The sequence below is a fragment of the Ostrea edulis genome, chromosome 5 (assembly GCF_947568905.1).
Source record: "Ostrea edulis chromosome 5, xbOstEdul1.1, whole genome shotgun sequence".
Taxonomy (NCBI): Eukaryota; Metazoa; Mollusca; class Bivalvia; order Ostreida; family Ostreidae; genus Ostrea; species Ostrea edulis.
The window spans coordinates 4,174,849-4,200,817 of record NC_079168.1 but is presented as its reverse complement, the minus strand read 5'-3'; the positions used below and the strand labels follow the sequence as shown (position 1 = coordinate 4,200,817).

At 35.3% G+C, this 25,969-nt stretch overlaps 1 protein-coding gene across 1 annotated transcript; it reads left to right on the top strand.

Moving 5' to 3' along the window:
- Positions 1-9,966: 9,966 nt before the first annotated feature.
- Positions 9,967-24,732, top strand: LOC125652795 (neuronal acetylcholine receptor subunit alpha-7-like). The gene is made up of 4 exons (XM_048882195.2): positions 9,967-10,067; positions 14,927-15,036; positions 22,902-23,437; positions 23,847-24,732. Exons 1-4 carry the CDS (start codon positions 9,978-9,980, stop codon positions 24,431-24,433), a joined length of 1,323 nt encoding a protein of 440 aa, XP_048738152.2. The 5' UTR covers positions 9,967-9,977; the 3' UTR covers positions 24,434-24,732.
- The last annotated feature ends 1,237 nt before the right edge of the window (positions 24,733-25,969 follow it).

Here is a 25,969-nt window from a genome sequence, read left to right as displayed (position 1 = left end):
CCTCATAACATTATTGCATACAATATTTTCCGTATTCCGTTCTGTTTTCCGTAACGCGTTTTGCAACAGCCATAACTATTAGCTTATCTCCTCTGGCGGATCGATCCGTTTCTTTCCTCTAGCGGACCGATCCGTTTCTTTCCTCCAACGGATCGATCCGATGCTTCCCACTACAGTGGAATGTAACATTTGGTTATCGAAGATGTACTCTAGATGTATCGATAAAAAAAGGGAAGACATATGTCAGTTCTTGTTAAGATTGACGAACATTAAGTGGCAAGAAATGAAATATACAACATCCGCCACAGTCAAAACATTTGACGTCACACTGCAATTGGCAGATGTTAACTCAGATCTATCGTGAAAATCAACTTTCGATCCAATGTTCAGCGCTGAAAAATTTTCCCGCCCGTGCGGCGATGTATCTTATGAATCTGCGCTGAGCTAGCATCTGCCTATATTATATGCATTGTATTGTGACGTCAAATGTTTTGACAAAAAGTGGATTTGATACAAAAGGGGTTGGGGTAAATAGGTTGGGGTGGGGGTCCAGAGTTTTAAGTCATTTTCAGGTTACTTTTATAGGTTATTCTAGCTATACTTTATGCATAATAGAATCAATAAAAAAAACAACTAATTGATTTCTTTGGCACTTGTTTATATGTATAATGTGAAATACTATATACAATACATGTACTTTGGCTGTTGTTCCGCAAATTGTGTTGCCCCGTAATTGGAGATTCAGGGCGTACAGTTTTTGTCAATCAATTCGTCCGCAAAACTTTAATCTTGCCCATAACTTTTGAATGGATGTTGATAGGGCTTTCATATTTCACAAGTGTATTCCTTTGTTGTGATACCAATTTTTTGACATTGTGACCTTCCCCTTGGAGTTTGACCTACTTTTGAAAAACTCTAAGCTAGGCCCATAACTTTTGGATGACTTAAAATTGTTCACATGGATATTCTTTTTGGCGAGATCTTTCCTTAAGTAAAAAATCATTTTATGGTTTTCATTGTATGCTTTTGAGCTATCTGTACGTTTTTTGCCTGTTGGTATGCCTTGGCCACAGACAATTATATCGTTTGGGTTTGAATTCACTATTAAAGAGTAAAGGTATAGAACTCTAAATATAGGGTACCCAAATTCCCCGATGTAAAAACAAAAAACCAAATGGCATAAAATTCTACTCTTCAATCTTATACATCCAATACATGATAAACATACATTACTACCAAAGTTCATCCCGAAATTCCATATACGTCTCAAGATATACAGAAATTAATTCAGAAAAATGGCTATGGTTATCATTATTTGGTCGACTTTTAGCTGTGCCCTAGCTATTTTAATGCCTTAGGTTTGACGCGGCCATGGCCCGAGCGGGGCTCGAACTCACGACCTCCCGCATTCGGCAAACTTCGGTAGATTCCGGTACTCTACATCTAGCCTCGGATGTATGACGGCATGTGACATGTAGCTACGCCTAACATTTGCAATGCAGTCGTCTATTTACTCTCCCGGAAAAACTTCCACTTTCAGAAAGTAGTGATCAAAATATGATTTATTTTAGAATGAATTTATCGAGTTTTCCTTAGAAAACTGCCCTCTATTTCGAGAAAAAGAACCCATAAGTATCAAAGAGAAATAGTTACAAACATTGAGAGTTTTCTAAAAAAAAAAAAAAAAAAAAAAAAAAAAAAAAAAAAAAAAAATGGACTGTATTTCACGGGAGCTGTCAGTAGTTCCAGTTGATCAGTGACGTTAAACATGTTGTTATACGTCATTATATATACGTACTATGGCGGAAAATAATTTTTTTTTTCGCGTTACGTAGGCTAGTATAGCGAAAAATAATTGTCCTAACGACATGTAAATGATATTACGAGAGTGTCTTGTTGCTGGGTTTCAGTTGTTATTTGAGCTACATACAATGAGGTTTCAGTATTTGGCAAACGTGTTTGATTATAGAAGGGTTATTATTGAGTGTTCATTTTCTAGCGCACACTCTCACGAGCAAGTCGAGTTTTCTATTAATATTTTATTAAGTTTATTTCTTCATTGTAAAATACATGAAAATGGTATTCATATCTAATACATACATGTATAAGAATGAGGTTTGCTTACTCTGCAATATTGCCGCGGATACACAGGTTTCCATTGGGTTTTCAAACATTTGCTTTTTATCTATGGTTTTTCCTGGGCGGCGGAGGAGGTTTATATTTGTTTGGTATGAATACGCAATGTTATATCAATGCTGCTTTGTTTGCATGAATATTTGTGAGAAAATAAACCTGGCCTCAACCGGCATGGTGCGCTGTAATTATGGTTGTTACATGTAGGTACAAAGTGTAGTGAAGTGTGGACCCAATCGGATCACGCGCTCGTCCTTTTCCGTAACCGATAAAAAGACTCGGACGTGGATCGGCATAAGAATTGCATCAAATCGATGCCAATCGTAAGTACTCGGCTATTTCCAAACCGCAAATGAACCTCGTATGTGGATCGACGCCATCAGTTTGTTGCCATGTGTAGTATGTGTACACAATTGCAACTATGACGTCACAGTCGTACGTTACAATATGAAACGCGAGCTTTCAAATGCATCCAAGATATCATACATACCACTATCATTTTTCACTAATATGTTTATGTATTAGAGTGAATAAGACGTTAATGATACCAAAACTGAATCTGTGGTGAAAATATAAATAACACATTATACAGTGAATCGGTTCTGGCCTTTTAACCTCATCCAAAAGCGCGCTTCTGGCGAAGAAATGCATCGATTTGATGCAATTCTTGCGCCGATCCACGTCCGAGTCTTATTACCGGTTACGGAAAAAGACGAGCGCGTGATCCGATTGAATCGATGCATTTCTTCGCCGGAAGAGCGCCTGTGGATGAAGTTAAACGGCCAGAACCGACTCCCTGTATAATGTATTATTTATATTTTCACCACAGTTTCAGTTTTGGTATCATTAACGTCTTATTCACTCTAATACATAAACATATTAGTGAAAAATGATAGTGGTATGTATGATATCTTAGATGCATTTGAAAGTTCGCGTTTCATATTGTAACGTACGACTGTGACGTCATAATTACATTTGTGTACACATAGTAACAGACTGATGGCGTCGATCCACATACAAGGTTCATTTGCGGTTACGGAAATAGCCGAGTAGCTACGATTGGTGTGGACCACCATATATCCGAGGTTAGATGGAATCGACCGAGGTGATCCGAATGGACCTCCCGGTTACGAATCGAACGCGTTACCACTGAGCTACCACGCCCGGTAATACTAGTTGAAAATCACAATTGGATTAACCTAGATGGCGTGATATTTTATGACGTGATAAACTGGTTGTTATGCTACCTGTTGCAATTTTCATTGAGTATATGATGAGTAAAAATTAACATGCTTCGAATAATAGCAGGCGTATCGAATAATAAAATGTGCTCCGAATAATGATAGGGGCTCGAATAAAGCCAGATGCACTGAATGACATGATTTAACATGTTTTCTCATTGATAACAAATGTTTATGAGAATACTAACATTCATTGTTTTAGAATTTGAATTTTCTGCGTTTGAAATCCAATAAGATTATTGAAATAATACGATAAGCGCTGGCGTTTAACATGGAAAGTGGATTAACGAATGCATTCATTCATCTCGATAACGAATGTAAATGTAAGTATACAGAATTAATCCATTACCAGGGAAATGTGGATCATCAGAATAAAAAATAAATAAATAAAAAAAAACATATGCATTCCAATATACCCAGCCTTGAGGATCCATCATCTTTTGAATAGATAACTGTACCGTATTGATTTTCATTTAACCTTGTAAAGATGCAACCCTCAACTGTCTTATTGCAAATCGCTTGCAAGCACACGCGTAGTAAACACACACTCCCCGCTGTACAGCACGCACGTTTGAGCATTTAAGTGTTTGACATTATCTTGACCGGGATTAAAGTAACTTATATAAATGATTCCTCCCGGCGGGTTTCCTAGTGCTCCTGGAATTATAAAATATGTCGTATTAGCTTTGGATAAGCTCCACTAGCTGATTCTGTCGTTGTTAGAATTATATCTCCGCGGGAATATCGGACGACTGCACGGATAACATATCAGTAAAATGCGGTTTATCTCCAGGGGGTGCGTGCTGACCTTACAGAACTAAGTGAACGAAACGCGGACAGGAACATTATTCCTAAAAATGAAATTACAGGGTGCAACTGCCCCAATTCTCGTTGATGTCTTTTTAACCCACCTTGATCATGTTAATATGTTCCCCGTGCTTTGTGTTCTCCGTGGACTAATCAGGAGAGGGGTACCCTTAATCAACATAACATACACATAAAGCAAAGGTTATGCTTATTCATTAACATTAATTACCCCCTCCCCCTTATCTCTCTTTTCAGCTCACCTGGGTCATTGCTTAAGCTGAAGTAATCTGTCTGTGTTGAGGTCATTCACATCTTAAGCCGTGAACGCATTTTCCCAAAAGAAAGGTTACGAATAGGTAATGTTTCATATGTGCAGAGACAATTCAAGTTATTTTAAAATTTGATTGTTGGTGACTATAGATTTAGATTAAGATTCTTTATTCCCTTAAGCTATACAGCTCATCGGTTATAAATACAAAATATTTACAAATAAGACAGTAGAGGGTGAGTAGACATACAGATACAATTTTGAGTATATAAAATCAATGCATTTCAGCATACAAAAAACAATACACGTGAATAATATGTCGTTGCAAGTAGAAAATTCATAAGTTATATGAAGATCGAAACTTTGTAGCCTGTTGTAGGAACTTTCCTAAATTATTGAGTTCTTTTGTATTATTTACACTAAGAAGCTTTACTAATTTGAAGACACTGGATTTCTGGTAATAATTTTTTTTTTTTTTTTTTTTTTTTTTTTTTTTTTTAGATATATTTAATTCTTAAGCCGTTATAAAAAGGACATTTTAAAATAAAATGATATTCATCTTCTAACTCATTTAGGCTACAAAATGTACAAATCCTATTACTTCTTGAAATATTTTTATGCCTGTCCTTCTCAATGTTCAAAGAGTGTGAAGACGTCCGAAATTTTGTTATATATTTCTTTCCATTGGGATCAATCGGTTTTTTAAGATAGAACTGTAAACAAAAATGATCAAGAAGGTGTTGATATAAAAAACATTTTGGTGAATTTAAAAAAGACGAACAAATATTTTGCTTATATATATCTAACAATTTTTGTTCAATTACCTTGTATTTATTCAGGCCACTTCCTGATTCTTCCCATAAATAAGTTAATCCCAATTCAGACAATTCTTGTTTTATACTTATAACCCAACTGTTGTTATTTAAAATCATGTAATCAAAACATTCTTTTAAAATAGTTATTTGTATTTTTAAGTTTTAACCAGTATTTAAAAATGCACATTTTTCTTCTGACATATAGAGATAACCGTCCTAATTCACAATAAATAACATTATTATTTGTACGCTTACTCACTCCCAATAACTTTTTGCAAAGAATAAGATGAACCTTTTCAACATCAGGTGCCTTGTGAAAACCCCAAATTTCGCATGCATATGAAAGAATGGTATGTGCATAAGTATCAAATACATAAATTATAGACTATTCAGGTTGAACTAACAGGGACATATCTTTGAAACACTATGTCCGAAAGAGCATTCCGGATATTTGGTCTCAGAGAGAGAGAGAAAGAGAGAGAGAGAGAGAGAGAGAGAGAGAGAGAGATCTTCTAAATTCATTGTACATACAGGTTCGTGATCATTGAAACAATAACGATTATCAGCTGTTCAGATAACTTACAGGTCAATGATATCTATATTTTACCTAACTTGATAGTATTCATAAAGAAATCCCTGAAAATATGAATAATGAAATGTCTTTAATTTAAACATACTTTATTGAGAAACTCAACAGGATTGGGCAGCAGGCATAGCCTATGTAGACTATCTCTCAAATACATGTCTTTCTTTGGCTTGTTAAACAGTAGGTGAAGGTCGCAAACGCGGGTTATGCATTTTTCTGCAATGTTTGCGACCGTCAGTTCACATTTAATAAACAAAGAAAGCTCATCTGACCTTGACTTGTCTCCCTATTTGGTAAGGATTTCCATATTTGGTAAGGATTTCCATATTTGGTAAGGATTTCCATATTTGGTAAGGATTTCCATATTTGAAAGATAGTAAAGGAATAGTCCTAAAAGGACTAACTCTAAACTCATAAAATAAACCATCGACAGTTGTCTCACGGTATCACATGCTACTGCACAGTCATAAGTACAGTTGAGATATAGACTCTCGACTTCGTTCATTATTAGAGATTGGCCCGAAAAGAAATTGTACAATCATTTGTCAAACAAGGAGACTTAATATTATTGAATGAAGTATCTTTGGCTAAATCAAACGCATTAGTGGGGAGGGGTGGGGGTGGTCCTCTCCACTTCTTTGGACAATATACATGCACTTTTCCCGTTAATTATACTATTTTACATGCAAAAACCGTTCTATATTACATTCATATAGTCTGATTAACCTTCTTGTGGGCCTCAGAATTAAAAACCATGCACCCCCCCCCTTTCACGATTTTGGATTTTGTGTTTTGGGTTGAATTAAACTGTCTACATTTTTATTATTATGTATAAGAGGGTTTTTCCTCTTACCAAAAATTTGATACCCCCTGGAAAAAATCCTGGATCCGCGCATGTATAAGATACCATACTGCAGGTTTAAACCATAACGCAGGAAGCCAATTGTGGTCTAAGTAAATCTGTGTTGAATTACAATTATATGCATGGTAATAATTCTGTAAATATCTTCTTAAGATAAAATGACATAGATTAAAATTAACTTAAACTATATGGTACCCAGGACATATATGGGAGCACTTTAGATCAGCAAAGTGTCTATATACACACCTTAGTTAATACACACCCTAGAACAAGGTAAAAATTAGTCACAATCACTGTTTAAGAATATCCGTATAGTGTACATTGTTTAAGAATATTCGTATAGTGTACATTGTTTAAGAATATCCGTATAGTGTACAGATTCATGAGGCAACGGCTGGGTATTTCAGAAAGTCTGGTTTTCGATAAATGACTTTGAAATACTTGATGTTATCTTTATAGTTAATCTGTGATGTATGTATTTCCCATACTTTTTAGTACTACCATAATCAGAATACAGGGTTGATGCTTCTCGTAACAATGCCTCTAGAGGGTACCTGTAAAATGCGAAACGAAACGAAATCTACAGAAACGGTAGATTTCGTTTCGTTTCGGTAGATTTCGTTTCGTTTCGCACTTTATAGGCACCCCTCTGTAGGTGTACTGGTATGTCTATGTCAGACAGAAACTAAGTCTATCACTTTATAAAAACGACATATCACAGTAGGCACATTCATCCCTATTGCAAATAAAAGAGGATAGAAGCACCCACAGTGGCGCGCAAACTTTTTTCTACCTATATCGCGATACGCACATCTCTCGTATAGATTTGTTCATCGCCTGTACGTAAAGTTCAGGAAATTCTAATCACAAAATAAAACAATATTTTCCCCACCCCTCTAAGTTCATTCAGTAAAATGATACCGGTATATATTTTAAAATGAAAAATAAATTTCGTATTTCTAAGTGAATGTGACGGTATGTCAAAATTTTGATTTGAATCGGCACACGTGAAGGCTATTGTCCTTTGTTATCAATTTTCCTTTCATGGACAGTGTCTTAAATACACAGAAATCAGCATCTTCTGTTTATCAATCACCCAGCCAATTTAAAAGAAAATGCCATTATCGCTAAAATGATTGATGCATGGCAGGAAAGATATATATTGATTGATTAGATATATCTTTTACGTGGGTAATGTTCCTAATACCTGATAATATCCCCCATGAGAAAGCGTCCTACATATTGAATGTGACAATTCTATTTTCACGTTGCATTTAAAGTTTCAAATAGATCCAAATATTTAATTTTAAGATTATTTGATAATGAAAATATATTTCACAAGGGTATATGACTTTAAAAATATAACGGAAATATATTTCATGAGGATAAAATGATTTCACAGTCACTCGTGAATCATCTGTTGAGATATTTGCTGAATCTGAGCATGCTCAGAGATACAAGGTCTTCTGGAGAAAACCAAGTAGATTCGCAGAAGCCCTCTTACAAAAAATAAAATAAATAAATAAATAATTAAAAAAATACCTCAGATCTAGTTAAAAGACTTTCATTTAAATTTACATACTTTGAAATAAAAGTCACTTGTTGAATCGTTACCTTTTTAAACCGCTAAACTTGTATAGAGAACCATGTGAAAACTACGAAATCGTGAAAAAAAAAAAAAAACGCTGATAAAATTAAATATTTCTAAATACGTCGGATACTCGGCGAAGCCAATTATCTACCGCAGTCTCGGCGAAGCCAATTATTATCTACGAAATACCGATTATTTCACCCACTGTACAAACAATTTACAAATTTATTCCTTACTTTCATATTTTGTACAGTAATTCCACTTGTTTATGTCAAATGGAAAAGCCAGAACTTTTATCCAGAAATCTGATGAATGGAAGCGGCATAGTGTTATCAATATCAACACATGGGTATACCTACATACCTAATAACCCCTGTATAAGTCACTTTAATCAATCACTTTAATCACAGTATTAGAAATCAGGAAAAAAAGGATCGTGGATAAAAATAAATAGATAATATGAATATAAAAATGTCTAAATGATTAAAGGATACTTCGGGGTGACATTGCACGTACACAGCCAGAAACATTTTGTTTGTTTGATTACGGTCTCATATTTCTGTAACGTGAGCAGGAAGGGTTCGATTTTCCTCTGTATATGTCTTCGAGGCGGACGCCTGAAACGACCTCATTATCTTGTCAAACGCAACTTTATTCTAAACCCATTCCTTTGATTAAAGAAAAGTTATGCCAGGCTTAGGCATGCCTTCTGATATCCAATACGAGCTTAAACGGCCATGACTTGTAAATCTGTTTTCCGCTGTAATGCTTACGGTTTTTTATGTGATGGATGTCGGAAGATTCTATAACTGTGACAACATACGAAAATAAGTAATTTCATCTCTACATGCAATACTTTTTCGCGGGGACGCTTCACAATAAGGCGATCTGCATGTCTTTTTACGAGCGGTCAAGAGTTATTAGGATCGATGATTAAGAAGCATGCAAGTAAAACTTACCGAAGCCAATGAACGCTGTATCAATATCTCACGACCTGAAGAAGATCAACACAAGAGTCAGAAATGATGTTACTTTTACCAACAATATTTATTTCTTTTCAGTGTTTGAATTCTATATGTTTGGGATGCCGATTGTTGCCTGATGAACAAAAATTGATAAATAATTTGGGACTTTTTGATCCCGATATTTACGATAAAAGCGTGAGGCCCGTGTACAATGCAACCTGGAGTGTGGTGGTGGATTTCGGATTTACTTTGATACAGATTGTAGATATGGTAAGTATATCATCATACTAGTCCTTTATTGACAAAACATCCACAAAACAGCAGAATCCAGTGGCGGATCTAGTTAGTCTCCTTCTCTTAAAAGTTGAAAGAGCATACTTAATATATATGTATATATAAAGTGCAAAGAAATTTACTATTCATTAACCGCTAGACCTTTGGACAATCTAAGAAAGTCGTAAGTGATATATATCTATACATTTAAGGTGACAATATTTTATAGGTTCGTCCCTAGAAATTTATCAAACCAGCGGCACATTTCGACGAATTAGCACTTGGTGCGTTCTGCACGCTGATACTGAGCATGGAGTGAAAAACACAGTATATAAATGGCTGTGCTGTCAGAGTTAACAAATGTTGTCTAATCTCGATTCGCTTTAAGGATGCGGCTGCCAGAAGTAATACAAATACCATTATAAAACCACTTAAAATGTTCCTTCCAATCTGTCGTTTTAATCATATCGATTTTTTGCAGGATGAGAAAAATCAAGTTTTGGTGACCAACGCTTGGCTCGTACACGTAAGTCAAAGACATTTCTCGTTTTTAAACAGAAAAAAACATGGCATTTCAGAACCGTCTGGCAAGGATAAACTAAATCACTCATTAAACTGTGTAAAGTCGCATCAGCTACTATAATCCCGTCTTCATTTTTAGCCGAGTTGCAACGAAGTTGAACTCGGCTATTGGTTTGGTGATGCAGGCAGGTGGGCGGGCGGGCGTCAACAATTGGTTTCCGGATGATAACTCGAAAAGTTTACAATTTAATCAAATGAAACTTTGATATATTGTTGGGTACCAGGTAAGGAAGACCCATATTGATATTGGAGAAAAAAAGTCAAAGGTCAAGGTCACAGTGACCGAATATAGAATGAAAATTTCAGAAATATTTGGTTTCCGGATGATAACTCAGAAAGTTTACATCCGAATCAAATGATACTTCAAGATATTGTTCTGTACCAGGTAAGGAAGACCCCTATTGATTTTTGAGAAAATAGGTCAAAGGTCAAGGTCACAGTGACCGAAAATAGATTTAAAATTCCAAAACATTTTGGTTTCCGGAGGATAACTCGAAAAAAGTTAATTTGAATCAAATGAAACTTGGATATATTTTTGGATACCAGCAAAGCAAAACCCCTATTGATTTTGGAGAACAAAGGTCAAGGTCACAGTGACAGAAAATAGATTGAAAACTTCAGACAAATATGGTATCTGGACAGTAACTCGAAAAGTTTAAAACTGAAATTAGTTCTTCACAATTATAAATATGCCACATCATTCCCGGCTTACAATGTATCCCATGCAACTCGGCTCACACACCCCTGGGTGTATATATTGATTTTTATACTTGTGTTTTGGCCAATGAGATCAACGCCATTTTAATTTTGTTCTTCATCCTAAAGAAGTACAAGATGTACCTGACGGTATTTTTCAACTACCAAAGAATGCACCAATGAATACCCATCGGTATGTCTAATACAATCCCAAGATCTGATGGAAAAGCGTGGTAAGCAAGGGAATATTACGTGAAATCATACCTATTAGTTTCGTATAAATCGCCATAGTCTCGGACACCATCGTCGTATTCTTGGGCACGGAAACGATGATTTCCGAACATAATCGAGTTGCTGAGACCGAGGCCATGCGAAGGTGGAAGCTGGCGTAACTATATATTTCGTGTGTTTTCAAATATCAAATAGTTTCATGAATAAATTTATCGTTTTATGCATGTAAGTGTAAAAATAATATACGGAAATGTGCCACTTAAATGAAGTTTTGATAATGAAATTTCGATAAAAATGGCATATTGGATGAATTCAATACCACGAGAATCTTCGCTGAATCTGCATTATCGATTAAATTAATCTTTAATTCATCTCATCCATAATTTGATCACCGATGGTGATTTTGTTTTTATTTAACTTTGAATTTACTTCTCTTTTTCTTCCTTTTTTGGCAGAATCAGTCAGGTTTTTTCTTTTACAAATATAACATTTGCGCAGTGCCTCTCGTCCGAATGTGTGACCTCTGAGGTCAATGTACATCGGAGATTACGAACAGGGAGTATTTTCAGGAAGACTATAACTCATGATATGTCATTTTCTGCTGATTTAGCGTGTTTATTGCTTCAGGTCCACATTGTTTTAATGAGATTACATGTTTACCGGAATTCAATCACAAATATGTTATTCGATTTGTGATTTTAGTTTTCAATATTTTACCGTCAGTTACAGCTTGTATTGCTTTAAAATATTTTAGGAGATTGTCTAACAGATAAAGACACGAATCAGAGAATGAAGAGCTAATCAATATTTACTTGATATGAATGCACTCTCTATCGTTTCACAAAGAAATCAAGTCATAAACATAAATGCCTCACATGAAGTCACTGTTGAAAGAAAACTGGGTTTTACCCGAAGATCTATTAAAAATGCTAACAATTTTGCTGTACATGAATATAAAATTCCAAGTTATGTAAAAATCGACATTGAAAAATTATTTTTGTCAACCATTAATTATCTAACAGAACTGCAAACAGCCGTAAGACTTGATCTCTCACAATGAGTTTCAGGTTATTTGCATTCTTCCGAAAGCAAAGGTTTGCAATAAAAGTTATGTAATGATATGCCTCATCACTGCATTTTCCCCATTAGACTACATTGCAAGCCACAGAGTATTCATATGCAGGAGCCCCCACATCTTCGCAAACCAAGGGTCTCCGAAGCAGTGCGGATCGCAAACCCTTGGCTTGTGAAGATGGGTCCCCTGCCACTCCATTGGAGAAAACGGAGACTTCAAACAGCACAGGGTCGTTAAGCTTTTATAGAACCAGTGAAAACAGGCACCAAGCAGGCTGAACCAGATATAACCGTTCAGTCAATTTTGAATACGTGTTGCGCTAAAATTATGTTATTGAGAAAAACTAGATATAGACAGGGCAGTGACATGAAAAAAATTGTCAATGAAAGTTGCCATACTTAGTAAAATCATATGGACCCTCAATACATGTATGTCGAAATCGTGTGAGGGTTCTCGTCATTGGAGGGACTTATGAGTATAAAAAAGTTACCTTCCCTAAAAAACCAATTAAAACTGATTAATAGTACTTCCTAGTCCTGTTAAACTTTCTCTGATATTCCACAAAATATAGGGAAAGAATACCCTAAGCCTTTCAATAATTTTTTTTCCAATACACTTCTTTGGAATTCTTACATGTAAATATTGATAAGCAGTTAAGGTACCATTCAAGATTTTGATTGATTAAATATTGTTTTACGTCCCTCTCGAGAATATTTTACTCATATATAGATCGAAGTCACCATTGCTGGTGAAGGGCTGCAAAAGGTAGGCCTATGCTCGGCACTAACGGCCTTTGAGCAGGGAGGGATCTTTAACGTGCCACACCTGCTGTGACACGGGACCTCGGGTTTTGCGGTCTCATCCGAAGGACCGCTTCATTTAGTCGCCTCTTATGACAAGCAAGAGGTACTGACGACCTATTCGAACCCAGATCCCCGCGGGATTTTGAAAATACAGTAATGGGGGTATGGAATGCGAGGCTTCACACTGGCGCTTCATGAAACACATACCGGTGGGGGGCGTTGTCGTTCATACCCTTATGTTTTATCAAAAATGAAAAATTTACTTTTTATTCTACTTTCATTTTGATCGGAATTCCCAGCCGTTAAAATAGACGTACTATATTCACCAAGATTCTTACGCCCATTGTTCACAACCACATTGCATTGATGAGGCAATGGCGATCATTACAATTGGTTAAAAATATTGAGGGCAAAAACATTGATAATATAAATATAATGAGAAAGATAAACTGCGTCAAACACCCGATTTGATTTTCGACATTGTAAGTGGTATCAGCTCACATATCAGTCAGGTTCACTGTATCTACAGGTATGTCTAGGGAAATAACAAATAATCTGGGTATGGGCGACACAATAATTATAAGAACACCTTGAATATGATACACCCTTGGCGATAGTATGTCTAGGGAAATAACAAATAATCTGGGTAAGGGCGACACAATAATTCTAAGAACACCTTGATTATGATAAACCTTTGGCGATCAGAACAATGTTCGATTTCTACAGTTCCTTTATTTCGTAAAGATCTAGTAAAAGGGATTGGTTCATTTTTTTTAAAGCATATTTTTCACCTTTTTTATGTTAAACGTTTAAAATAGAACTCATTTACACTTGACAACCAAAATTTGAACAAACTAGTGAAAAGTTTTTGCAATTTAAAGAATCTTAATTTTAAACACACACAAATTTAGCTTTTAAATGGCACATTTTACTGCATGAATACTTGAAATGTGATATATTAGTAAATCATAAACTTAGATCGATAACCGTACATTTTCAAAACTTTGTAAACAATACCATACACCAATCATTCTTTATACAACAAATAATAAACTCTCTATAAGAGGACTTCTGGCATAATGTATGACCTTACATTTTTGTGTGGGACTTTGTAAACATGTTAGACAGTAGATTTTGATCATTAAAAGTAAAAAAAAAAAATTTTTAAAAATTGGAGGAAATCATGGATCAGTCCACTTAAAGTTATACACTGGAATAAAGGCAACGGTATTGCCGATATAAAGAAGAGGCTCGTCGCCATAGCGACTGGAAATTGACAATATCCGGTAGTTTTTTCTTCTTTTTTTGTGTGTGTTTTATAAAATGATATCAACTTTGGAAAATGCCGTATATTGATCGGTACATCGAAGGTTTCTTCTCCTTTTAAAATGCTGTGTATATTTCTGGCAGAAAAATTCAATAATTCCGTTTATTCTAAGGCTATGCGAAGGAGAAATGAAAGTAATTAACTTTTTATCTGCAAATGATTATGTGGATTTCGCATTGAAACCATTGGTGTCTGATTTAAAAACAATACGTAATTCCTTAAGGAATTAGAGGTCTAGCGGCCACCTCAATAACTTTTTATGCTTACACTGCAACTTGATAAGCCCATCCGTCACGTAATGTAATCAATCAGATTAATGTCAAAAACGTAATTTTTTTTATTGAAAACGATTTGTCAATAGGATGTATGCTGTATTCGAGTGATGAATGATGCATATGTATTTATAGTATGCAATTATCTTCAGGAGGTATCATATCAAAGGAGCGAACAATTACTTCATACTGCATTATATATTGTAGATAACGTCCGTTAGTTCTAAAGGCACGAAACGTTTAAAAGAAACTCTCTTTTTTGGAGAGTTTAGAAAATCACCGAACACCAAGCTAAGCACTTCTAAATCGAACAGACAAGAACGGAACTCTGAGAAGTGTAGATTTTATTTACTCCACTATTCATGGCGTTATCTGTTTTCTATTTCTCTCTCTCGGTAGAAATGGATTGATGACAGAATTCGATGGAACTCGAGTGATTACAGTGGACTGTATAATCTACGTGTACCGGCGCACATCCTTTGGCTCCCGGATGTCGTATTGTACAACAAGTGAGTAACACCAAATTAACACCTACTGTGATTTAATCAGATTCCTTGATCCCCAATTTCCGGTGTTTTCCGGTGTTTTCAACGAAATTAAGAAATTTGTGAAATACAAATTTTGCTCATTAAGGAGGAATATGCATATGAGGGCAGTAGTTTTCATAAAGATGACGAATCAACGAAACTAAATATTTTATAAGTCCACAGAATGCTTCCGTATAGGAGCAGTTCAGTTGTTGACAGCAATATTTTGAATGTTATTGGGATATGACATGAAGTTGGTACGTGATCAAATCTACTATAACGCCCCTTCGGGCGTTATAGAATTTGAAGACGTGATCAAATTCATGTCATATCCCAACAACATTCAAAAATGATATCTTATTTTTTAATTAATAACGAATCACTACAGATACATGAATGATATATCAGCATACAGTACTATAGAATATACCGGTAGCATCAAAAATACAGGATGATAATAAAAATATATAACGTTAAAAAGAATCAAGTTATCATAAACAAATAACATACATGTAGAATATATATAATTTATTTCGGTTGAACTACATGTAGGTGAATTAGAATAAAATTAATTTCTTTTGTGGAAACGCCAATGATATTTAGGGGCGGGGCTTGAAGGTTTTGAAGGGAAGTAAGATTCGAATGGTATTCATTCTGGCGTTCAAACTTTGTACGGGAAAGTTTATTTTACAATTTGTAAGTCGTGTTAATTCAGTACTTGATAAACTGCGTATTGAGTCAGATAATGGTAGGCTGGTGAGCCAGTATGATAAGCTGCTTGTCAGATTGAAAACTTCAGAAGTTTTCTAAACTGTATGTTTGATGTTGAAGTTTGTATTGGAGTGACTTTCTGCTATACAATGAACGCAAAAGCAAAAAATAAAATATTTTTTTGCTATTTGGTGTTTGTTTTTATTAAGTGGAAGTACAAAAGAAAGGAAAATATTTTACATTTAAGTAATGGGCAAGTTACATCAGAGTAACAAATATGAAATCAAAGTAATGGGTAACTTATATCGACATAAGAGATCATAAACACAAAGTAACGAGCAAGTCACATTAAGGTTACCAGAGGTGAGATCAGGAGTATAGGAGTAAGCATCCCCTGTAATATCAAGTCACATTAAGGTTACCAGAGGTAAAAACAGGAGCATAGGTGGAGTAAGCATCCCCTGTAATATCAAGTCACATGAAGGTTACCAGAGGTGAGATCAGGAGTATAGGAGGAGTAAGCATCCCCTGTAATATCAAGTCACATTAAGGTTACCAGAGGTAAAAACAGGAGCATAGGTGGAGTAAGCATCCCCTGTAATATCAGTCACATTAAGGTTACCAGAGGTGAGATCAGGAGTATAGGAAGAGTAAGCATCCCCTGTAATATCAAGTCACATTAAGGTTACCAGAGGTAAAAACAGGAGCATAGGTGGAGTAAGCATCCCCTGTAATATCAAGTCACATTAAGGTTACCAGAGGTGAGATCAGGAGCATAGGAGGAGTAAGCATCCCCTGTAATATCAAGTAAAGAGTAAGTTATATAAAAATAAGAAAAACATAGAAAAAAGTAATGCCTAGGTTACATCAAAATGACAGGAAAATTACATCAAATAATTCATCATTTGTTGGTAAAGTGCCACAAATTCAAACCTATGAATGATGATCAGGGCCCTAGCAGTGAGAGTTGTTTATCACGTCAACGCCTGTCGCGGAGCAGGACCTCCTTTTTTCTGACGTCTCACCCGAAAGACCGGCGACCCTGAAACAGTTCAACCTATCCTTACATTTTGAGTTTGACACGGCCAAGGAACAAAGCCTCGACCTCATGAGGAAGCTGCGAACGCTCTACCCTTTGAGACTTTTCACCTCAATGTTATTTTGACACGCTTTTATTCATTTTATGATACTATTTTCAAAATGCTCTGTATTGTAACTATTAGCTCATAGTGATGAAAATACAGGATGAAATTCGGAGGGGATAAAACGATTTAGCAGACTGACATGCAGTGTCCGTCACGCTGTTTATGGAATCACTATCGCGGATAATTGGCCTTTCAACGGCAACTGATTTCCTCCGATAGCATACCAGGAAAAGTCGACAACTGCCACTCTATCATATGTTTCATTATGAATTTTCACCACTGTCGCTTCTTTAGTGGATTGAAAATGAAGAGATCGGTCTATACGATTTACCGAATCTTTCTGTATTATTCTCTGTACCTATGTTATCGTCAATGACGACAAATAATATGAGAGAATTATATTTATTACTATACACCACACGGTTCTCATCTCAGAATGAATAACAAGGTGTTTATCATTGTGTATTATATACTGAATATGTTGAATGGACATCTTCTAATAGATTAACCCTTTAACGCCCAGTGACGCCTTTTGACGCCTTTTATGTGCCGACGTGATTAAATTGGGGGCGTTTTGTTAATAATTGGAATACAATGAAACAAATCATATTTTCTAAAAGTAGAGTAAAAACTAAACAATTTTTCTACTCAAAGTTTTTCTGTGCGATGTTGGGAACTAGTCGAAAACATGCATTCAAAATCGCACATCGTTACCGGAAAGTAGGAAATTTAAGCCGAAATGACAAAAATTGTGTTATATTCTGTTAGTAAAATCTTTTCTAAAAAACAAAATATTTAAAAACGTATATCATATTCGGAAAGGTTGAAACATTTGCTTCATTTTTTCTTACGGTCATATTTAGGTACGGGCAAGTATCTTAGACCTATTTCTTCATGAAAGTAATGCATTTTATAAGTTAAACGCGATAAAAATGCACTTTAACGTCATTTGACATTAGCGTGCGTGTGTATTGCGCAAATAGATTATATAACGATACATAACCAGGGCCGTAAATTAACCTTCAATTTGGAGGAGGCAGGAAATTAGGCGGGGGTCTAAACACATTAGGCTGAACACATTTTGTGCACACTGAACACGTTTCGTGCAAAATCCTTGATTCTAGGGCCTTCTAAGATGTTACTTGACGAACTCATTCTAAAAGAAAGATTTGGAATGCTTTTTAAGGGAGGTATCATGTTCTTAGTTATTGGAAACAACATAAATTCTAATGAACTTTAAATTTTAAATTTTTTTGGCTCAAAAGTTGGAGGAGGCAGCTGCCTCCGCCTCCATGTAATTTACGGCCCTGATAACTATATTTATGTGGAGAAACTAAACAAATTTATAACGGTAAATCTGTGATTGGGTTTTTGTTTTTGTTTTATGAATTAGAACTACTGTTTTACAACCTAAATACAATGTACATTTATTTCCCTATGTAAGCGTGTCCGCCTTCAGCCTAGGTATACGTGTGTGAACAATGGCTAATAGTACCTTAACATTCACGGATTTTTCTTACGGATTCTTACGTATTCCACAAATCCATAAAAGTGCACGGAATGTTACGATATAGACATGGATACCGACGAGTGATTTACGAATGCTTGTGATTGACTACGAGTCGGAGATCCGTAAGGACTCGTAAGAAAAATCCGTGAGTGTGAAGGTGGTATAATGCGCACGGAATTTGTGGGGTTTTTTTCTCTCTATCTTTTTCACATACATGTCCGCATTCAGCCTAAGTATATGTGTGTGAAAAATGACTAAAGAACACGGGATTGTATTTTTTTTCTATCCTTTTCACTTGCATGTACTATATAATCTAGAAGAATAAAGTTTTGTTTACATTTGAGTGTCTCGCATGTATGAATAAAAAAAAGGTATATATGTATATTTTCATTAGATGAATAGGCAATAAATATGATGTAGGCTACGGAACGGACTAAAATGTACATTTTTATAAGTTAATCATTACGAGCAAGTTGTCAGTGTGTGCTAGATGTAAGTATGTATACTCATTTAAAAATGTTAGCGTTTAGATTATGATTTTTCCGTTTATTTGCAATAATAATCTGTTAGAATTTAAAGAAAAATAACTTCAGTACAAGTAAGTCAAATGAGTTGTTTTGACTAAATATTTTCATTTCTTGTTACGTTGTCATGACTGTAACGTAAACAGCGCATGATTTAATCATGGAGTATAGCGCTGAAAGCGATACAGGCTCAGTTTTGTTGTCCGTTGGGTCACCGTCAAACATTGGTGTAGATGACTACAGTTATGAAGAAGTTTCTATAATAAGGACAATGAATCAGAATATAAAGAAACACGGTCACCAGTGTACACTGGACAGTCATTTGAGTGACATTACGGACGAGGATTTCTACTTCTAGTCGCATCAACTCCATAGCGTAAATATTGTAAAGTTCCATGAAGATGTTGGTCCTTCTCATGAACTTGACTCCTTATATGAGGGGGCGTACAGGGGGTGGTCCTCTCCCCCTCTCTTCCCCTGAATAGTGATGAATTGCATATTTCATTTGGGTACTAAAGCGTATTACATGCCAGTTTACTACTCATATGCACGGCAACGATTATGATGCATATAGATATAACAGGCTTACGTGATATTGCAAATGTATTCTTTAATTGTTTCTTTTATCTGTTAAAACACAATGGGCACGGCATCGAATACGTATAGCCGTTGATGCAGATTAGATGTGAAAAAGGAAAAACGAAGGAGTTATAAGAAAAGAAGTATAAGAACCTCCCCACTAAACCTCTTTCTCCTCTTCCATGCACCTCCTTCCTTTCATCCTGTCCGCCTCCTCTTATATCATGTATACTGTTATTACCTCGTGCCAGTTTTGGGGAAATAGCAAAGGTTATAGATATGTAAGGAACAGAAAGCAGATCGAGTACAGGACAGCCTGGCCCCAACTGGACCCCGACAAACGAAATGCGTATCTTTGATGGGAATTAACCAATTACCCGATATCAAAATATACAGAGACATATAATCATTTCTATGATATGTACTGGTCAGATGACAATGCATCGGTAATTTTTTTTAAATATTTTATGACAATGGCAACAATTTTGATAAAATTTCCGTTATTTGAAAAAACACCATAAAACACACACACATACACGTGATTCTACAACATAAAATATGCATATATGTAAATACAAAATATTGCAAACATTTTGAATTATGTCAGAGAAAAAGTACGATTGTGTACGGTGCCGACGAACACTCTCTGATCTACATATAGTACTAAATAGTGATGCTTTTAAAAGTACGCTTAAAATATTAGTAATCAATTATCACTACATGTAAAATCATGCAAGAAAATGTACTCTATTGATTGAATATTGTTTAATGTCCCTCTCGAGAAATTTTCACTCATATCGAAACTACTTTGTAAAAAGGGATTGCATTATGTACGGTACATACTCAGTACACAAAGACCTGCAGAATAACCGCATTACGACATACAGGTATTTTATACAGGACAGGCACGTACATGTATGTAGCATAATTTTTCAACAGGGGAAGGGGAAGCCGGAAAAAATCCCTACACCATTGTCTAAATTTCTTGACGAGCAAATAAAAATAAATAAATGGATAAATGAATAGATAAACCAACAACATAAAAAAGGTCTTCTTTAGGACAATCAGCACTTAAATTCTCCAAACTCGGGGTGGGGATGCGGGATTAACGTGCAACCTTTGAAAAATTCCGAAAATAAATTTTAAATTCAGAGGTGTGACATGTATTAGAGCCGACTCATAAATAATCCCAAACTTCGACTTCTTAAAAAGGGGGAGGGAGTTGCGCACCTTTCAATACATGTACACAAGTTCAATTCATAACTTCGACTTTACATTTTTATATTTCAATACTATTATAAAATATGGGAGGGGTCACCAAATATATCTTTTAACATTAAAAGGTGTTGAGAAAAGTTGGGGGATGGCAACACCTCCTCCCCCTATTCTACGTGCCTGCAGGAAACACGTTTTATGTTCTATGGTTGAACACCCCAGGTACCGTGAAACCTCACAAGCATTACTCTCTAATGTGATTTCTCACTAGACGTTGCCCAGTGTCTGATCGGAAACTTCTTCAGTCCGATGAGAAAACGGCTTGAATGTGAGACACATCAGCGAAAAAAGCGTCGGTGCCGATGGTGTAGTTTTCTATGCGTGATCGAGGCGAGACAGTGTACGCATTATTTTTATAATATAAATAGAAAAAAATTCAGTAACAATTAATTTAGATCATATAACGCTGTAAATATATGATACACTGTTTTATCAATATATTCACCGTCGCAAACCACGCCTAATGTACATACGTACGGTACTCCCGGACTTAGTAAGCGTGACTAGCGCGGATGCAATGTACATGTATTTGGCTTATTGTATTATAAACGAACTAAGCTATTGACGCATTTATGATCTACTGAACAATATTATATTAGAATTTGGAGAGTAAAGGTATTTAATTTCTATAGGCATATGGTTGTACGTATTGTAGGTTTATAAATCTTGCATGTATATTTGAACTTGTACTGCTAGTTTTCATGATATCATTACGTACATGACGTAAATATTGTGATAGTTTATTGAACAATTTTTCTATTTCACGGGAAGAAAATGATGAAAAACTCATTTTAGCGATTTATGGGTTATTGTGTTCTCATGGCAACCATAACATCAGATCATACTACATAATTCAAAACCTGTGTAGAAAGGAATGAAAAATCAACAACAAAAATGTACCGAAAAAAAACCCAACAACATATTTTTGTCATTCATGGACTCATTTAGTTGCCATGGTAACAGTAAAAATTCGTTACACTGCATAATTAGAAACTTATTTTTTCATTTTGAATTTTTTATGAGTTATATTCTAAAAATATGCGTAGAGAATGTTTTAATTTTCATTAAAAATTTTCTTAAAGTTTTAAGGAACATTTTACAATATTTACAGGCAGTCTACTGTAACTTATGCGCATCTTGTACTTCAATGTTTATGTACAGGTATAATTATATTTACAATAAATGACACTTAATTTCATGAATGCATGTAATACATGTATATGAATACAACTATTCCTAAAATTTATTTAAATGATGGCTGATAAACATTCAATTTGTGTGTTTTAGGTGACGAAACTGGTGAAAAAACACATTTTTGGGGATCTGTGGGGTATTTTTGTTGTCATGGCAACCGTTACACCACATTTTAGTGCATAATTAAAATCTTCAAGATTTTTCCTCTCAGAATATACATAGGTTATATTACGAAAATGTGACTAGAAAATGCTTTAAGGTATTCCATGTATAATGAAAGGATAATGAACAATTTTGAAGGATTTAGATCAACATAAAACTTATTGTTAAATAATGATGGAACTGAAGCAGATGAAATTCACATGACTGGTAAATGATTAGAAGCTGACCTTTTTGCACTTAAGATTTTTTGGAAGAATTGTCTGCCCTTTGTAGAAATAAGAAAAATCTAATTTTCTAAAAATGTGTGTGGTCAATGATTAATTTTATTTCATATTTTCATAAAAAGAAAGTGTATGTAACTTTCTACCAAGAGATTAATATGAATATATAATTTGTTTTTAAAATATTGTAATAAAAGATGCTTTTCCCATATACTTCAATGTTAAATTCTAGGTGAAATATATCAAGCAGTAAACAAAATTTAGAAAATTTCTACCGTGGGTTATTTTTATTTGATGAACCCTTCAAAATGATACCAAGATTACAAATATTCCACCATCCATTTATTAGATATGAAATATGGTCATTATACACTGAATACCTTAATTTCAATTTGAAATATTTGTATCTGCTTTGAAGGAAAACTCGAAAATTTCTGGTAGTTAAAGGGTTAAACCTATGCAATCAACGAGTTGTGTACAAAATTAAAGTCAGATATTATTTATACGCTTTTTCTTATGTCTTTAGCGCAGACGATTACACTGCCGGTTTCATGCCCATTAACGCCATGGTATATGATGACGGAACAATATTTTGGTCTCCTCCATCTAAACTCAGGAGTTCCTGCAAAGTGGACATCACGTACTTTCCCTTCGACAAACAGAGATGTCCATTAAAATTCGGTTCTTGGACCTACAATAAAGCCCAAGTAGACATCACGGCCACGAACGGGACGGTGGACGTAGTCGGCTACACGTCAAACGGAGAGTGGCTGCTGATTGGTCATTCTATAGAACGTCACGAAACCAAATATCCAATCAGCAGCGACATATACCCAGACGTTACGGTTGTGATTGTTATTCAGCGAAGGATCCTTTATTATGTTCTTAATATCATATTTCCCTGTTTCTGGTTAAATATTCTGAGTTGTCTCACGTTCTGGTTGCCGTCGGACGCCGGGGAGAAGATAACACTGAATATTACCGTCCTCTTATCCTACTCAGTATTCATGCTGGTCGTCGCTGAAAGCATGCCCCAGACTTCGGAATTCGTTCCGTTAATAGGTTTGTATTAATTCTATATTCAGTGAAGAATTCTAGCATTATAATTATATACTAAATATCTTATTAATTGTAGAACTATCTACGACATCACCGGCAATCAGCATCATATTATGTCATCTGCATTTTGATGTAGCGGGCAGCTTTTGAATTCGCGGGGAGTCAATTTCATTGGCTTGCCAATATTTTACAGTTTGGTAGGGATGTAAGTTAGTGAATATATTGAAACATTGTGTAAATGGTGTATTTCGTTGTGATTCAGATTTGTGGATTGGAAATGCCCACGGAATCCAAAAAATCTAGCCCAATAAAATAAAATGATTCTTCATTAGAATGCCAATACTTATCTAGAAAGGATTCAATTTCATTGGAAATGTATCAAATTGTGCTCATTGGTTTTTTCTTCTTCTAGGTATTTACCTGACAATATCAATGTCAACATCTTCCCTCTCCGTTATTGTAACGGTGTTTGTTTTAAAACTTCATCATCCTGGACCACGCCCCCAAAAAGTACCACGATGGATTCGAATATTGGTACTGGGATTTCTTTCAGCAATAGTTAAATGCACCTGCGGCGGAAACAAAAAATCTTCTAAGCAAAATCAAATCTTGTCGAGCTCATTCTCCATTCAAGATTTGACAGATTCATCATCGTTATTTCTCAGCAACCATAAGAATGTTCAAGCAGAGAAAATGAAGAAACTTGCAGACGACATGATGAAACATATCGAAGAAGATGATCTTATTGAAAATGATTCTCCGATAAAAACACAAGAACAGCTTTCAAATATAGATGCTATTATGTATCACCTGAGTCTTATAGTGTCACAGTCAAATAAAGCAGACACGGAGTTTGAAATCATCGATGAATGGAAGGAAGTTGCACACGTTGCCGACCGAGTTGCGTTTCTTGTTTTCTTTCTCGTGACACTCTCTGCAGCAACCGTCATTTTAGTAATCGTCCCTAGTTTTGTGTACATTGAAAAAGAAGGTCTCTAACAAATGTAAGGAGCTCCTCGAATTTTCACTAAATCGGCATGTGCATGTAACTATTGAGCCACATCTGGGTACATGTACGTAATGAAACCCCATACTACAATGTGAAACACGTTGCGTTGAAATAGCAATGTAAGTGCTCATTTTGAAATACAGTAAAGCAGACTTACGTTTGCGGGTATATCGAAATATAGAATTCTAGCGTATATTCATTGTAACATTCATGTCGTGCATGATCTCAAATAATGCGCATGTAAAGTGTATATGTATACAATGTATGTAGTATTCAGCGTGACAGCATTTGGCGGAATGAAATAAAATGAATAAAAAACGGTTTGTCTTCATTCATTCATGAACTTAAAAGGGCATTCATGACACCATGGTTCAACCATAAGGGTATCTTCTTCATTAGCAGACATTTGTCTATTTGAATGTCATGAAATTATCATATGCGTAAAGATTTGTTATCCAATGTATTTATTTGTTGTCACACACGTCATCCGTGTATTTATTTGTTGTCACACACGTCATCCAGTGTATTTATTTGTTGTCACACACGTCATCCAGTGTATTTATTTGTTGTCACACACGTCATCCAGTGCATTTATTTGTTGTCACGTACGTCATCTAGTGTATTTATTTGTTGTCACACACGTCATCCAGTGTATTTATTTGTTGTCACACACGTCATCCAGTGTATTTATTTGTTGTCACACACGTCATCCAGTGTATTTATTTGTTGTCACACACGTCATCCAGTGTATTTATTTGTTGCACGCACGTTATCTAATGTATATTTTGTTGTCACGCACCTCACCCATTCTAGGTTATTTCGCAAAACATTTTGATTCAACTTTTAACTTGAACCATTTGGTGGAATTGTCCCATGCATTGTGATTGCTCCTTTAGACGGTTTATTTATCATGTCATTTATATGATTTCAATATCATTCTACATAATGTACTAAAAACACCATTAGGCGAATAATTTGTCCATGTGCGACTAATTAAGATCTAAGTATTATAAACGACAGACTTTAACGGGCCTTTGACTTTCATTAATTAAATTGAGCCTTAATTAGGTTGGGTTAATTGGAGATCAAATTGCATGCAATCGGAACAACTCATCGAGTGTGTTTTATGAAGTTCAAGCTTCAGCCCTTACAATAATAATGCAGACAAATCTTAGTTTAGCCCTTACAATAATAATGCAGACAAATCTTAGTTTAGCGTAGGTATTATGCTGTTTTTGTTCATATATATTTAGTTTGCACCTGTCTTGATAAAAGGACGGGTTGTCAGGAAACTTTTAAATGTTTCATTGTTCGCGTCATTGAATCATTTTAGTGCTTTATATTTAAAATATTCCCCTTAATATTACAATTTCTGTGCTTTATAAAATAGTTCATATGCAATGTGAAATTATTATGATCTTAAGATTATGTCATTAACTTGTCTAGACCGTCAAGTGGCCTAGTGCACTGCTCTCTCTCTCTCTCTCTCTCTCTCTCTCTCTCTCTCTCTCTCTCTCTCTCTCTCA